General features: G+C 35.2%; 1 protein-coding gene across 1 annotated transcript in view; it reads right to left on the reverse strand.

The window, feature by feature from the left end:
* Window positions 1-8,836: 8,836 nt before the first annotated feature.
* LOC136028515 (mucin-2-like) overlaps window positions 8,837-17,585 on the reverse strand; it is a 50,919-nt gene continuing 42,170 nt past the window's right edge. Inside the window, exons 6-7 of the mRNA XM_065706359.1 lie at window positions 12,733-12,787; window positions 8,837-8,926 (exon numbers count right to left, since the gene is read on the reverse strand). Of these exons, the coding sequence (XP_065562431.1) occupies window positions 8,837-8,926; window positions 12,733-12,787 (145 nt within the window). The remainder of the gene's footprint in view (window positions 8,927-12,732; window positions 12,788-17,585) is intronic.

Here is a 17,585-nt window from a genome sequence, read left to right on the forward strand (position 1 = left end):
CAGATACTGTATTCTACATGAGAATCCCTCCATTTATCCATTTAATGGTATTACTACTGTATCTAATAGCAGATTCTGACGGCTAAATAGACTGGTGGTGACTGAGAGTGATTATTCTTCCAAATAAAAAGAAGTAAAAAAGACATATTATCAAATACTCAAGGTAGAATATAAATAGCATTCCCCTTATAGGTCTGAAAAACAGTATTTTAAGCATATAATCTTTGGCAATTCACATTAAGCATTTTAAATATCTCCAACTCATGGGTAACATCTTTTCACCATTTTTCAGTGAAGCATGACTTTACTATCGGTAAATTCGGTTCGAAGGCTTTTTGGTATCTGAGATAAAAAAAAAAAAAAAAAACAAAAAAAAAAAAACTCAACAAACAAAAGAGAATTGAGATGCGCATTATATATCCCCCGCCTCGGAGTACACTATCACAAATTTAGAATCAAACCGTACTTCTAAATGTACTTAACGTTTATCTTCCCTTTGAAAGTTATGGTAAGGTATTTTTCTGGTCTCGTACAGTTACATTGTCTCAACAAAAGATTAAAATTTTGCTGTCAAATTATAGCTGAGATTCAATTTATACACCTACCGAATTAAATTTTAGAAGTTAGGCAAACAGGGGTTTTCATATTCAAAACAAGTTAAAAGTTTGTTAAAATTTGTCAAAAAAGGACAATTTTTAAAAAGCAAGTTCAGATTCTTCTCTGGGAGAAAGTTTAAGTAGTATCATAATTGCGGCTGGGTGAAGGTTTGTCAAGAAAACGCTAGTTTCTGAGGCAACATATTCAAGAAGGGAAATGTGTGGACTCAACTTGTGATATTTTTGCTTTTTTTTATACATAACAAAGACTGTTCTTAAGAAGGTAATTACGCAAGTAGGTCAATTAGCATCTCGCTTTTGTTAATTTAGAATGTATGGAACTTCTACTTTATAAATGATAAGACTTGAAAATTGACAAGAATCAATTACAGAAGAGAGCCAAGAAAACATCGACTCTCAACAGTACGAAAAATCTTTTTTGCCAGGGGAGGAGAGGGAGAGTTTACATTTACTCGAAACGGAAATAAAGAATGTATTTTATGATGATTAAAGATGATTTTAGAAGAAAAACAGCAAAAAGCTGTGGGACTTATGATGGGACCCTCCTTACTTGGGGTTAATCTATAACAAAATCTTAAAATGAAACAGGCCTTGCATTAATTGTAAAGAAGAAACTTTCAAATTATTTCTGGATTATCAGAAACAATCCCTTAGTTCCATACAGTTGGTCTACCTACCATGATTCTACTGCATTGCGAATCCCTTTCAATAAAAAGAAGAAAATACCCTTAGAAAGTTTCTATTCAAAACATTAAATTTCCTTCAATATGTTTTAAATTTCTGTCAATTGTTCCCTCAATTTGTCTCCTTTAATTTGTTATGTACCTAACTTTTTGCCTCTAGGACACACTGTAGGAACGTAAGTAATGCTTCGAATACTTTTCTTGTGCTCTGAAATTTCTTTTGACTCTTCTTCACTTCCTCTTTGTGCACAATTTCGTAAAGGAACAACAACAGAAGTAGTTGAACCCTAACTTTCGGAGGCATATGCAGGTCTCTATTTGATCGTACACCAAAATTCACGTTAAGATTGCCGCTCGCACCTGTCCCCTAGATATATGAAGGGACTTAATGCAAAGCCCTCCACAAGACCACTATTACTCCAAAAAACACGTCTCGACGTAAAATCACCTGATGAAAATACATTTAACTGTTTCTCCTCCATCCGACTCAGTTCAAAAATAAATATAGTTTAGACAACAGGACAGATTCGTAACAGATTATTTGGCGTCAATATAATAATTAGTTTACGTTTTTATACTCCATAATTTTATTATTATTATCTACTTCTTAAATAAAACTCAATTATGTATTACTATACACTAGGAGGGATAATAAAAAAACTACATTTTTTTTATAAAACCTACCGGTAATATCAAGAAAAACAGTTGAATTATTGGTTTTTAAGTATACTTCATCCTCAAATCGTCTTTTATACATTACTAATTCTTTCAAGACAGTAGTACCCGAAGCAGAAAAACACATCAGTCTATTTACCCGTCAAATACCATGTTTAGTCTACCTTTCTATGTAACTGTTAAATGTTGACTGAATTCAAAAAACGAGTCTTGATGAAAAAGAGACGGTTTGTGTAAGCGCATGAGTCTGTTTACTTTGGAACTGATCCTCTATCCACGTTTACAGGAGTTATGGCTATCCCACAGATTGATTTTCTTTTTGCCAGATGGACATTACAAAACCAGTGACGAGATACAACAATATGCATCCTCCTCCGCAAAAATGAAGAAAGATTTATTGGAAATTCTTTGCGTTTGAAAAAAGAAATATAGTCACCAACTTAGCAAGGCTAGAACTAAACCCATGATGGTGCTTGTGAACAATTACCCTCCCCCCCCCCAATAAAAATATAAAATGTTACAAAAATTATATAGAACATGTGAATAGTAGCTAAGCAAAAAGCGACCTAAATAAATTAGTAACTTAGTAAATAGTGACCCGTGGTACTGCAAATTCAAACAAAGGAATTTGTAACAATACCTGCATCAAAAGAATCTGCTTCTCAGGCTTAATTCCAAATCTGTAATACTTATTAGTTTAAAGCTATCCACCAAAAACTTAGTAAAAGATTTTGAATTGTGGAAGAATATTCCCAGAAAGAGAGGTGATTTTGATGAAAAAATGAAGTAAAAAACTAACAAACAAAAACAGGTTTTTGCGACTAAAAGTAAGGAGTAATATTAAAAATTTAAACCAACAAAAATTATTCTGCATATGAGGGGGGGGGGGCGGTCTGCTCCTTCCACAACCTTCACTCTTTACACTAAAGTCTTAGAGTTCTTTAAAAGACTTCTCATTCAAATTCAACGGTGCTTGTGTTTGAGCAGTCTTTCTTAAAGAATTGTGAAAAAAGTCAAACTTTAGCGTAGAGAACGAGGGTTAAGGAAGGTGCAGCCTCATCTCATATCTGGAATAATTTCTGTTCATTTACGGTTTAATGTTGCATCTTATCTTCAGTTGGAAAACTTGTTTTTTATTTAATTTCTGGCCAATTTTCAGATCATACAAGGATATCCCTTTCCCTCCCTACCTTGTGTAAAGTTCTTCCTGCGGAAAATCCCCCTAAATAATTAAAATTCTGTATGTTTCCCAAGAAAAAAATAATATATGTGAACAACGGGCACAGTGCACAGCTTACAGCCCTTTTCCCAGGGCCATGGGAAAATTTTGATCGGACGTCCTTAGGAAAAAAGAGCATGGGAGTTCCATTTTTTTGCTACTTAAAAAGAAACCGAGAATTTTTTATTTTTGTTTGAATCAGCCCTCTCCCGATCTTCTAGTACTGTTGGTACGATAGGATTACCCTTGGGGAAAACAAAAACAAATATTTACGAATCCTTGATCTTTCTTCTGGCAAAAAACCAAATTTTCCACATTTTTGTAGATTTGATCTAGAAATTTCTACAGTGCGGTTCTCTGATATGCTGAATATGATTGTGCGATTTCCATTAAAACTGCTTTACCTTCTGAGGGTGCACCCCCCCCCCCCCTTCCAAAACTCTGATAAACATTATCATGGTCGTAGCTTTTGATACATATCATTAAACTTAATGAATGTTATATATTTGAAATCAGCAAAAAAATCCTACTGTTTTAAAGTATCAGTTGTTATCAAAATTTGTTTTTCAGAGTTTTTTCGGTCATTGCTCATATATAGTATTTTTTTTATTAGGAAATATACGGATTTTTAATTTTTTTTAAGGGGGATTTTCCACAGAAAAAATATCACACAAGGTATAGAGAGAAGGGGATATCCTGGTATGATCTGAAAAATGGTTAGAAATTAAACACAGAACTAGTTTTTTTAACTAAAGATAAGACTCAACATTAAAACATAAATGGAACATAAATTATTACGGATATGAGATGAGGCTTCCTTTTCCTTAAACCTCGTTCTCGAGGGTTATTGTGAAAAAGTTTGACTTTTTTTTTCACAATTCTTTAAGAAAGACTGCTCAAACACAAGGGTCGTCGAATTTGATTGAGAAATATTTAACAGACAAAATGGAAATATACTAGATTAAGTAAAAAAGAAGAATTCCGGTAGAATTTTATTTGAACAGAATTTCGGTGACAAAAAGATGTTGTAATTCCTTTTTTCAGTAACTTATTCTTTATTCTAACCATTCATAATTTCTAGATGCTTTTTTATATTTTACTTTGTTAGCCTTGAAGTAACACTTACTATTTTTCATTTTTGTTGCTTCTGCTTTTGGTAGCTCCTTCATTTTTTTCCCTTTACTAATGAATTCTGATCTTAACTGAAAGTTACTGTCTAGTTATCCAATATTCTCTATCCTATTTTAATGCATCAATAAGAAATAAAATGGAAAAATTAAACTTTCATTTTTACTATTTTTATGTAGTTTTCAATAATGACCAAATGACACTCAGATCAGAGGGGAGGATGGGAAGGAGTTAAGGGAATATCATCTTTTATTGTAAAAATGTGTTACTATATACGGCTCCAAATCAGTTTCACTGATTAAGAACGGCCTTTTTTTGTCACAATTATCTTCCTTTAAACCCATTTCTGTCAAATGTATAGAAGAAATGTTTAGCTAAAGAAAACTTTCCATTAATGTTTTTGCTTTAATTTTCAGCAGAGCGTAAATCACACTAAAGCCCTTTCGAGGATATGAGGGGCAAAACTGCCCTTATTTGAAGCAATTTATATTTATTTTAAGTTTGGCCTCATGTTAATTGTCATTTATGTTTGTTTTTGGTTCAATTTCTTCATTCATTCTAATTTCTGCTCATTTTATCTAACACGAGCAATTCCCTCCTTACCAGAAATTTTAGATTCATCCTTCACTATTCATTGGAAATCCTTCTTTTTTTACACTTAATCAACTGAAAAAAACAGAAGCGTATTATGCTTCAATATTTAAATTATCTAACTTTGAAACAAGATATAGTTAACAGTATTATTAAGTACCTTCAGGTATCTTAAATACCTTTAAGTACATGAGAAGTACGTTTAGGTAAAAAAAAAAGTTAAGGGAATGCTGCTCTTTTGACAGAAAATACTTTTTGTGACAAGAATCCCATAAGTGAAAACGACAACATTTTTGACATAACGAATATTTGTCAATATATCTCTTTTGAAAACATGACATATTGCAATACCAAAACTTCGACTCCAGAAACAAATGTTGTCGTAGCAAGGGAACGCCATATGCTTCTGGGGAAGCCCATAAACTGAATTTTAGGGGGAAGGGGCTTATCTAGTCTAATCGGCACTACCAATGTTGGAAATTGACCCTGACACCGCGCCGGTGTCGAACGCCACCGACGAAAGGCAGGGTCAATTGCCACCAAAGATTCACAACGCTGCTGGCGTGCCGCCACCAGCCGAGGCAACGGTGTGCCGCTGACTTTGAATTAATTTCAGTTAATTCTTCATCGCGTCAACCGCAGTCTTGGAGCTTTTCTTTTCTTGCGTGGTCAAGGATTTTGATTTTCCTTCTTATAAATCAAATATTGTTTTCAAAATTAAACAAACAAGTGCGCAAACAAATATTTTAAATGAATTCCTTGTGCTTCCAGGGTGAGTTTTTATTCAGCACCAGTTCTCGTAGCAGATATTTTGAATAGACAAATGTCTTTCGAACAGGCACTAGATTAAATTCCAGGTAGGAACTCGAGATTCAAGGCCTTCTTTCTTTCAAGACAACTTGGTATACCAAAGAATCCATATTTCCAGTGGCGTTATTAAGTAGCTTTGAAACTGTTACCCGTTTCATTTCATTTTATTTCCATTTTACACAATATTCAATTCAATTATTAGCTTTTAAGCTAGGCAATGTGCTGTTTAAAGAGAAACATTTCCCCTTAGCGGTTTCATCAGTATTTACTTTTTTTAATTAATCCATGCTTGTTTTTAAGATAAGAAAACGAGAAAAATAAAGGGTCCATTACACTTCACAATATTTTCCACAGAAATATTTTTCCAAATATAAAGCCTTTGAAGCTTTATCATCAAGTAAAAATGTGAGCCTAGTTAATTGCAAAATTGAACAATGCTTTGTCCTTTCTGTTTCGCCACATTTGCTCAAGTCAATTTTTTTCCCTGATAACTAAGATCTTCTATTTCATACTAAATAAAAAAAACAAGTTTTTTTAACTGAAAGTAAGGAGCGACATTCAAACTTAAAACGAACAGAAATTAATCCGTACATGAAAGGGGCTGATCCCTCCCCAACACCCCGCTCTTTACGCTAAAGTTTAAGTCTTTCATGTTTCACTTTTAAGACAGTAAAAAAATTTAGCATAAAGAGCGAGGTACTGACAAGGGGGCGAATCTCCTCATATACATAATAAAATATACATAATTCGATTTTCTTGTTTTAAAACTTTCAAAGTTGGGAACAAATACATCCTCCGCATCTGCAAATACAGAAACGGAATTATTGAAGAATAAAAAGGGAGATATACAGTGAATATAATTTCCAGAATGAAAAAGAAATCATTGAAAAAGAAAATAAGATTAGTGTATTTTATAATGATATTCGCACTATAACGAGATAAGTCAATTCGGTTGTAGTTTGGTTATGGAATTCGGTAGAGGGGGATCTACTCCAGGAACCATTTAATTGTTTTAACTTATATTTTCAGTAATTAATTAAAACTTTGATTCTCTTATTTGCATTGGAATGCCTAATAAGCGCTCATAACGTCCCATTCCTTACGTTTGGATTCACATACTAACCCACAAATGTAGAACTGCCTATATGTACAACACTATGCAGATTTCTCGCTATTTCTGCTTTTTTAAATATTTTTTTTAACCAGCTCAAAAAAACATGAGCTAGGAGCTCATATGGTACTTGTGACGAGGCCGGACGAGCCAAGAGCTCATATGGTATGAGCTCTAGCAAAATTCTAAGAATCAATAGATTGATTTAAAAAGAAAATCGGAGGCTTAACGCCAATCAGGATTTAAAATAAGAGCTCAGAGTCACGAGGTCCTTCTAAATATCCAAATTCATTAAGATGCGATCACACGCCTGCCAATTTCCATCGTCCTAGCACGTCCAGAGGCACCAAAGCACTGTACCCCACCCCTAACTCCCCCAAAGAAAGTGGATCCAGTACGGTTACGTCAATCACATATCCACGACATTTGCTTATTCTACCCACCAAGTTTCATCCTGATTTCTCTACTCTACGCGTTTTCCAAGATTTCCCCTCCAACTCCCCCCAATGTCACCGGATCTGGTCGGGATTTAAAATAACAGCTCTAAAGCATAAGATCCTTCTAAATATCAAATTTCATTAAGATCTGATAACCCGTTCGTAAGTTACTAATACCTCATTGTGGATCCAGTCCGGTTATGTAAGTCACTAATCTAGGACTCCTACTTATTTTTCTCACCCAGTTTCATCCTGATACGTCCACTCCAAGTGTTTTCCAAGATTTTTGGTTCCCCCCTCCCAAATCCCCCATATGTCACCGGATCCAGAGCGGATCCGTTCTGGTTATGTCAGTCACGTATTTTAGATTTTTTATTCTTCCCACCAAGTTTCATCCTGATCTCTCCGCTTTAAGTGTTTTCCAAGATTTCCGGTCCCCCCCCCCACTCCCCCTTAAAGGCTTTGGATCCGGTTGGGATATAAAGTAAGAGATCTGAGTTATGAGGTCCTTGTAAATATAAAATTTCACTAAGATCCGATTACTCCTTCGTAAGTTATAAATACCCCATTTTTTCGTAGATATCTTCGAAGACCACACTGCCTTTCCATGACGAAAGTAAAACAGTTCAAAATAGGGATGAAACCTTTTAATTGACAGTGAACAGATATAAAATTATTTAACTGGATATTTCGAACACATATACAGTGTTCATCAAGCAGTAAAACTAAGTTCATCTCAGCAGTAAAACTAGTTTTACTATCAGAGTTTTACTGCTGATGATGAACACTGTATATGTGTTCGAAATATCCAGTTAAATAATTTTATATCTGTTCACTGTCAATTAAAAGGTTTCATCCAATTTTGAACTGTTTTACTTTCCTCATTTTTTTCTAATTTTTCAGAATTAACCACCCCCCCAACTCCCCCAAACAGAGCATATCCGTTCCGGTTGTGTCAATCACGTATCTAGGACTTCTGCTTATTTTTCCCAACAAGTTTCATCCCGATCCCTCCACTCTAAGCGTTTTCCGAGATTTTAGGTTCCCCCCTCCAAGTCCCCCCAATATCACCGGATCTGGTCGGGATTTAAAATAAGAGCTCTGAGACACGATATCCTTCTAAACATCGAATTTCATTAAGATCCCATCACCCCTTCGTAAGTAAAAAATGCTTCATTTTTTCTAAATTTCCAAATTAACCACCCCCCACTCCCTCCAGATGGTCAAATCGGGAAAAAGACTATTTATAAATTAATCTGATCCGGTCCCTGATACACCTGACAAATTTCATCGTCCTAGCTTACCTGGAAGTGCCCAAAGTAGCAAAACCGGGACCGACAGACAGACCGACAGAATTTGCGATCGCTATATGTCACTTGGTTAATACAAAGTGCCGTAAAAATGACATAAGTGTGCTAAGAGTTATGACTGAAATTAGTTGCATTTCACACAATGACAGCACTACTTTTGCGACACTTATCCCTACATCAACATGCTTTAAAGAATGTCTGCTGAGAATAAAATAAAGTGCATCTAAATAAAATATGTATATATTTCCTCACAATTTAGAAATCCTGTGTGCACGCATAAGTGGTACCAACGTATTCTCTTCGTCTATTATTATCCTTTTTATCATGCAGCGCTAGGAGACTAAGCTTTGATTATGAAGAGAATGATAAACACAAAAACCATATTCAGTGTAACCCCCCTCCGGAAATGTGCACCCCCATACCTTGATTTAAAAAAAAAACTCACTGTAAGAACCAATTTTCTCTTCAATTGGCATCCCTGGCAATTTTTAACTAATTTCTGCCGCAATAATGCCAAAAATTGTTAAGATTTTCTGGGCATTCTTTGTCAAACAATGCCCAATGGATAAGTTAATAATTTTAACTTTATCTTTTTTGAATACTATCAAATTTGAAATACGGTTGCTAGTTAAAAGTGAGAAATATGTCACATTATAATGTTTCAGAATCCGTGGTAATACTTTGACTTATCCAGTAGCTTTGCCTAGGCAGTGCTATTGTGCTGCTACTGACTTTTGTCTCAGCTTCATTTGGCTCGCTTATATCAATGTTAACTATCAATATACTTCGGCGAAGCCACAAACGGATCAATTTGATAAAAAATTATAGATAATATTTCAATTAAATCACGTATACAAATTAAATCTTGCAGAGTCAAAATCCATTCAAAATTACGAGCAAATAAATTGCACAATACCCGAGGTTATTAGACTAGAGCTTGGTTCAATTATGAAATTGAACATCCTGTGGTGGGCGTGGGAGTTGGGGAAGTGGAGGGGGAATATGTACTGTAGCATTAGTGGTAAATCAGGCTGAAAAAAAAAACCGAGCGTATGCGACATTTACCTTTGCCCATCCAAAAGCTTTACTGACGCCTGCAGCAACTCATTACTGACAATTTTAGTATAAGTCAAGCACCAGCACTTATATTTATGACTGTTTAATGTGTGTTTATTGTTCATAATTCATTGCGTAATATTTTTAAATTCACCAAGTAGCGTGTTTATTAAATAGTTAGTTTTCTTCACTACTGCTTGAATAACACCTACTTCAGTAACACCCCCTCTTGCTACCCCCCCCCCCCCCCAAAAAAAAATTACTGCAGCTACGCTCCTGAATATTTCTTGAGTCTTTGCCATAGGCAGGTGTTTATAAATACTATGGTTTTAACTCCGTGACATAGCAGCGTTACTTGAAACAGTAGGCTCTGAAAATTCTCAAGTTTCTAACTGCTAAAATCTGAATTTAACATCGAGGATGATTGATGTATTTCCTTATTTGTCACAAAACCACTAGCGAGATAATAAGTAGGAGAAGACTAGGCGGTGTCTATTTACGGGACGGGGACCTATTTCAGACATCAACAGAAATGAATGGGAAGGAAACTCCAAACCCAGGTTTCCCTAATCATCATCTCAATAGCAGTATCGATTATACCACCCGAAAAATTAATTTTTCTCTGCTAAATTAAATTTTCTTAATAATTATTTTATTGGTTTGAATTTTTAACCAATATACAGTGGTAACTATTTTAAATGCACAGACAGTTAATATTAGAGACCTAATCGTATTTGCAAATTTTTAGCTTGATTATAATCTTGGAAAAAAGACTACTGCCCAATCTTGAACAAAGTATCTTAAAATTGAAGTATCTCAAACATGGACAGATTCAATCACTGACATGTGTTGCGAAAAAGAGTAGTCTTGTTTAAATAGGCTTGGCTATAAAATTGTAGTAATCTAATCCCACCTATCTGCATCAGGTCTAAGATTAAGAACCTGCTGTTCTTGTCTAGGGAAGATACCATTAAGTCAAAATGTTTCTCCAAGATAAGACTTCCTAAGTAGTGGGGGTTAGTACCCCGTATCCTCTTTCATGTAGTAGATATGATCTGGCTATTCTAGCCACTTCACACATTACCTCAAAGCCTCACATCTCTTCCAAGCCAGCTTCTTTTTGTCTTATTTTTATTGCTTCATTTTTCCTTTTCCACCTCTTCTTTGCCTTCCTTGTGGCAAAGGCAGCTTCAACCTTTGCTTTCGATTTAATGTATCAGTAAGCACTTTTGTTGTGCCCTCCTTTCTTTTTTGAAGTATTTTTTTATGATTCTGGGATGTGGTTGTGCTTGTTCAGGCGTGACTATTCCTATTTCACGATGGCTGCAAAATCACAGGCTGTAAAAACCAGCTTCATGGGCTAAAAAAAATTGGTTGGCCAGTATTTAAGAGCACAGATCTTCATTATCAAAATAATCTATTTTGAAAGGATGTTTGATTGTATGAAAGCTAAGGGTAAAGATTTTCCTACCAACCCAGCTGTGATGTAAATGGTGACAGTTCTTCTCGGTGGTGACGGTTGCTCGATGAAAAAAAAAATTCCTACTAATTTTGATAATTAATCATGTTATAAATACATAGCTGTTAGATATTTCAACTATTATGCAAGGGTTCTAAAGTGCCAGAGCCTTTTCGTTTCTATCAGACTTCAACTTCTCTTGATGAATAACGAAGAAAACCAGCGTCCAGGAAGCGATTCTTGAAGTTTCTAACTCGTGAATAGGCCAAAATATGATGTAAATTAAAGCTGGGATTTAAGAAAGACTGATCAAAACAAAAATGTTTGCGGTCACCAATGATCGCGCCAGCGGCGCACCGCTGCTGCTATTTTTTGCCGCCGCCGACCTTACCTTACCGGCACGGCGCACGTGTCCAGTTGTATAACAGAAATCTCAAAACAAAAATATAAAAATAGTAGGCAGCGTCATTCAGCTAGAGGGCAGCCCCCTGCCCTCCTATGTGGGAGCCCTTGAGGGAAGGCGGGGGCGGAAGAGATTTCAAGAAAATCTTACCACCTCCCATGATATTTGAAAAAAAAGTAAAAAAATACGAAAGAGCTACAATTTTTAAACAGTTGAATACATTCACATATCCAAATGTTTTGAAAATATATTTCGCAAACTGTTCCAGTAAACAGTATATTAACTATGCCATAGGCAGTAATACCGAAGGATTAATAATATGAATATAACTTTTACCAAAAAAAGAAGATAGAATAATTATTTTTTGCTTGTTATGAGCATAAATGGTCCATTCAAGTGTTGCTCCGAGTTATTACCTGTCTGCTACTGAACTATAATTACTTACGTTATAATTTCGTTTCCATTTTACACAGTATTCAACTCAATTATTAGCTTTTAAGCTAGGCAATGTGCTGTTTAAAGAGAAACATTTCCCCTTAGCGGTTTCATGGGTATTTTATAAATTTACCAACAGAAAAACTGGCTTTTCTAACATCTTTTAACTTTGCAGAGACTAATACTATAAATCGTATAAATAAGCCAAATAGCCAGAAGTATAATAAATAGCTATAACAGAGCCAATCTGCAAACGCTAACAATAGACGAACAGATTAATAGAAAGATAAAAGAATACACTTCTTTTTGTAACAGCAAAATGATGAAGTTGGGCTTTTCCTATGTTATGAGGAATCAAATAGTGTGACTCCCATTAAGTGACTTAGGGGAAGCATTATGTGTGTCTTTTTCCTTAAGTTTTTTTTGGAATTAAACATTTCTGAGCATCTAGCGCTACCTACGATTTGCTTTGATGAAACAATGGCTAGATACGAAGTGCCAATATGACGTACAATTTCTGTGGTTTGACATTAGGAGTGTATCTAAGATTACGAGTTTGGAAGAGGAATACAAAGAATGGGCCAACAATTGTCGACGCGTAAGCTAAATTAAGGTAAAAACATAAGCTAAGTTCCAAGGTCCCTCAAAATCTTCCCCTCTTTCTCTCTCTGTATATATATATATATATATATATATATATATATATATATATATATATATATATATATATATATATATATATATATATATATATATATACTTCGACCTTATAGTTATAAAGTAGTATTACAAGCTTACCTCATCTCCTGAGGGAGTTGTCAAATGATCACTAATCCGATTCACAGCATCCAGCCTAAAAGAAAAAACCATAATTAAAACAGAAATGCAATCTAGACTTTGAAAAATTTGCAACTTAAAGCAAAAAAAAAAGGTTTAGTTTATTTTTGTTACCTGCTTTATTACAAGTGCTACTGTAATACGTAGTAACCACAACAAAAGGTCAGCACAGCTGCAGTCAGAGAAAGAAGCAGCGAGAGGCCAGCACAATTGCTAAAACCTCTCCCAGACGTGATCTGTCCTGAGATTCAATCGTTAATCAGTCATAAAGTTCCTTTAAATTCTTTCTTACGACCCCTTCCTAGCCCACTCAAGTACACAGGTTTCCGTTCAGCGGAAGGAACATTGCTAAAGGCATGATTTTGGGCAGTCAATCATAGTGCATTCACCAAACGGTGCCTAATAGTCATAATTTAACTCATTTAACTCAATATTAACACTTAATATTAATGCTAATATTATTACTCAATATTAATTTAAATCATATTAATTTAACTCAAGACAGAGTGGCTGAACTAAATTTTTCACAGAAGCATTTTTTTTATATAGAATTGATCGAATAGATACGTAAAGCTATTTTACACAATTTCTGTAGATAGTATCTACTACATTGTCCTCAAATTTCCAAAGCATCAAGGTATCTGAGACCATACCTAACCAATTTCAAAATTATTACTGACCTGAATTAGATTTCAAGTTGTGAACATCTAAACTAATTGGATTGCATTTCATTTTCATGTTCTTGATCTGTAATGGATTAAACTGATTAAATTGTTGTGAAGGCTACTTGGCTTTTCCACATACTTCGAACAAATTTAATTCCCGGTTTTGATAATAATAAGTGATTAATATGTCACTTTTCAGAAATAGTGACTTTACATGAATATAATAAGGATCTACAACGATCTGTGTAGATAGAATTCTGATGTTTGATAATAGATGATTTTGAAAAGATGTCAAGTTTCAGGGGACACAGAGAATCTGAAAAATTGTTAACTTATCAATTAAGTCGTGTTAAATTTTCTTCAAAGTAACTGGCTGAAACTCGATTTCAAATAAAGATATTATTGAATATAGTGTAGACTTTCTTGTCTCACTAAAATTGCTGAAACTAAGGCTGATCTATGATTAAAACTGGCATCTGATGAAATCCCTCGTTGCTGTAGTGGTGAAAAACCTGTCTCTCGTAATATTACGGACATACTTGACCTGTGGAAGAAGTGTGATGAAGCAAGCCCTGCAATGCCTACTTATGTAATTAAACTTCTGATTTGAGTACCAGCGTTGCCAGCTGTGTAAATTTCACAACTGACCTCTAAAGTTTCTAAAGATCATCAACCTGTGCAAACATGTCGGCAAAATTGGGTAATTATAACTTCAGTTACACACAGCTACCAGAGTCTGCAGACTCGAAGTGTCTCATCTATCAGATCCCATTAAAGGAAAGACGCATATTTGCCCATAATTCTCATCTCCACGTCAAGCAAAGAAATTTCTATGGTATATTCGATCAAAATGTGCTCCTCGGGATGCATCTGATATCAATACGAAAGAAAATCCATGCAATGCCACACCAAATGGCAATGAGGTGTCCTTAGGATGTCATTTTCTGTTCTCAAACAGCTTGCACATCAACTATCCCTTAAAGACTATATGAATTTCAATCATATCGCACAATATAAACGAAACTAAAGATAAAGTAGCTTATATTATTAATAGCTACAAGAACTTCGATTTTGTTTGCATGCAAAAACGTTGTTAATTGCATCGAGCTGAAATTTCCTCCATTGAAGCTCAGCTCATACCGTTTTCACTTCTGATGCAGTTCCCGTGTGCTACCACTCCTCTGTATGTCTATCTTGAATTAAAAAAAGAAGTATTTATTTTACAAACCTGTCATTTTTCTATTCGGGTAAGCATATTTTTACAACGAGAATAAAAAGTGGTGTGTTTGCTAATATCTATCTCCTGTATATAGATAATGCAATGATTTCAATGAATAGATTTGCTAATGCTTGAAGTTTTTGAATTCTATGATGGTTAATTAAGTGAAATCGGCTGATTTTTTCACCATCCTGGTAGACGAGACAACCGACATATCAAGTCCGGAACAGATGGCTCTACGGCTTCACTTTTTGGACACCATAACTTTTCAGCTCAAGGAAGAGTTTGTCGAGTTCGCTGTTGCTGGAGGCTTCTGAGGTGAAAGGCTCGGTCAATTTATCCTAAGTCGAATGGTGAAGCTTGGTCCCGATATGAGACTATGCAGGGGACAAGGGTATGATGGGGCTACAAACATGAGTGGGCATTTCTCAAGAGCCCAGGCTTTCATCTCAAACAAATGTCCACTTGCCAAGTATGTTCGCAATGTCACCCACCCCTTGAACTTGATATTGACGGATTAGACAGCAAGATCTCTCATATAAAGCACTGTATGAGGGTTATCCGTGAAACAGTTCATTTCTTTCTCTTCAGTGCCAAGCGAAGCGCTGTCATAAAAACTTACACTGAAGTAAATCTGAAAGGAGTGTGCGAAACTCGATGTGTCGAAAGACACGATGCGATACAGATATCAAGGCAGTTAATTGTCCCGACCTTTAAGGCCCTAAAAGACAGAGACAAATGGGGACTCCGTGGTGTCGTCAAAAGCCAGAAGTATGCTCAATAATATCCTGAGTTTGGACTATATAGTAACCCTTATTGTGATGGATGTTTTCCTGGAGTACACACTGAATTTGTCTTAAATTGCTGCAGTCAGAAAACATCGATATGGTTATGTGCATTCAATGTGTCGAAAGTGTGACAGAAATGTTTGTAGATACACGAAATAAGGCGGAAGAGAAGTTCGGTCAGCTGTTTCGGAAGTCAAGTGCATATGCCAAGCACTGAAAATCACCATTCCCATGCCACGAAAGAGGAATCTCGTCAACATTCCACATGATATCCCGGCAGAAAGCAAAATAGAATTTTACTATTGAGTTTCCCTTTTCATCTCATTCGTGGAAAACTAATACAATCACTCGAATCTCGAATCATGAAGCACAAAGTTATTCTGAAAGGCCTCAGAGCAATCCTGCATTCTTTTGTAGTACAAGAGCCTATTGGCGATGTTAAAGAACTGATCAATTTATATACCTCAGATATAGCAAGCTCAGAGTCTGCTATGAAGGTAGAGCTTCGACTATGGCGGGCTAAGTGGATGAAAGTAGCTCCCTGTCTTTTTCCAAGGACGGCAATGCAGAGCCTGACTGAGTGTGAGCGAGTTATATTTCCCAAATTCAATATGTTATTCCGCATTTTCTGTGTCATCCCTACTTCTACAGCATGTGTTGAGAGGTCATCTTCTTCAATGAAAAGGCTAAGAACCTATCTCAGCAGCCGAATAGATGAAGGCTGACTAAATGGCTTGGCACTTTTGAATGGTCCATCGAGATGTTTCTGAATCAATGGACGAAATTCTGGAAAAGTTAGCTCTTAGCTCTGCTTGTAGGTTACAATTTGCAATATGGGGTGACTCTGTATTTCTTGTATATGTGCTTTTGGTTTTTGAAGACGTAACGTAATATAATGTGGCTTAATCTTCTGTATTGAGCGATTTGTCCACCCTGAAACAAATTCCTGTGTACGAGCCTGTACCCATTTAATATCTCTTTATCAGATATCTGCTATTTTTTATTGCTGAGAAATAGGAACACATGAGACAAATCTGTCTTTAACAGGACACATTTGGGTCTGCATTTACTATAGTGATCACTGAGTGATCACATCTATAAGCCTTGCTATTTCTGCAACGTAAAAATGAATGCTGAAATCTATTCGGCAATTATAATAAATACCATTACAGATCGAGCAAACTTATTTCTTTTAGAATTAAATAAAAAGTTTTTTTTAACTGAAAGTAAGGAGCGACATTAATACTTAAAACGAACAGAAATTGCTTCGTATATGAAGGAGGCTGCTTCCTCATCAACACCCCGCTCTTTACGCTAAAGTTTGACACTTTCTCTCAATTCTTCTTTTTAAAACAGTAAAAAACTTTAGCGTAAAGAGCGTGGCGTTGATGAGGAAGCAGCCTCTTTCATATACGAAGTAATTTCTGTTCGTTTTAAGTTTTAATGTCGCTCCTTACTTTCAGTTAAAAAACTTGTTTTTTTTATTTAATTTCTGAACGTTTTTGAATCAATGCATGTTTTGATTTTGGCTCTCCGCAGAGGAATAATTAAAACGAAATTTGCATTTTTTTTTTTTTTTTTTTTTGGCTAAATGGCTTTCTCATAATTTTGATCGAATGATTTGAGAAAAAAAGACCGGGAGAGGAAGCCTAGTTGCCCTCTGATTTTTTGGTTAATTAAAAAGGCAACTAGAACTTTTAATTTTTTACGAATATTTTTATTAGTAAAAGATTTACGTAACTTATAAATTAGCTTACGTAAAGAACTTTTGTATTCATATTTTTATTACATATATGAGGGGGTTCGCCCCCTTGTCAGATCCTCGCTCTTTACACTAAAGCTTAAATTTTGTCCCAATTCATTAAGAATGACCCCAGAATCACAAAAGCCGTAGAATAAATAGTTGAAATTACTAAAAATGCTTTAACGTAAAGAGCGAGGTATTAGGAGGAGGTGAGCCCCTCAAATGTGTAATAATTTCTGTTTGTTTTAAGTTTTAATGCTGTTCCTTACTTCCAGCTGATAGAACTTTTTCATATTTATTTTTTCATTTTTTTTAAAATAATGCTAGTAAATCCTGCGCTTCCTTCATGGAGATTTTCTTCCCCCATGACAAATTATCGATGGAAAGTTCCCCCAGCA

The sequence above is a fragment of the Artemia franciscana genome, chromosome 6 (genome assembly GCF_032884065.1).
Source record: "Artemia franciscana chromosome 6, ASM3288406v1, whole genome shotgun sequence".
Taxonomy (NCBI): Eukaryota; Metazoa; Arthropoda; class Branchiopoda; order Anostraca; family Artemiidae; genus Artemia; species Artemia franciscana.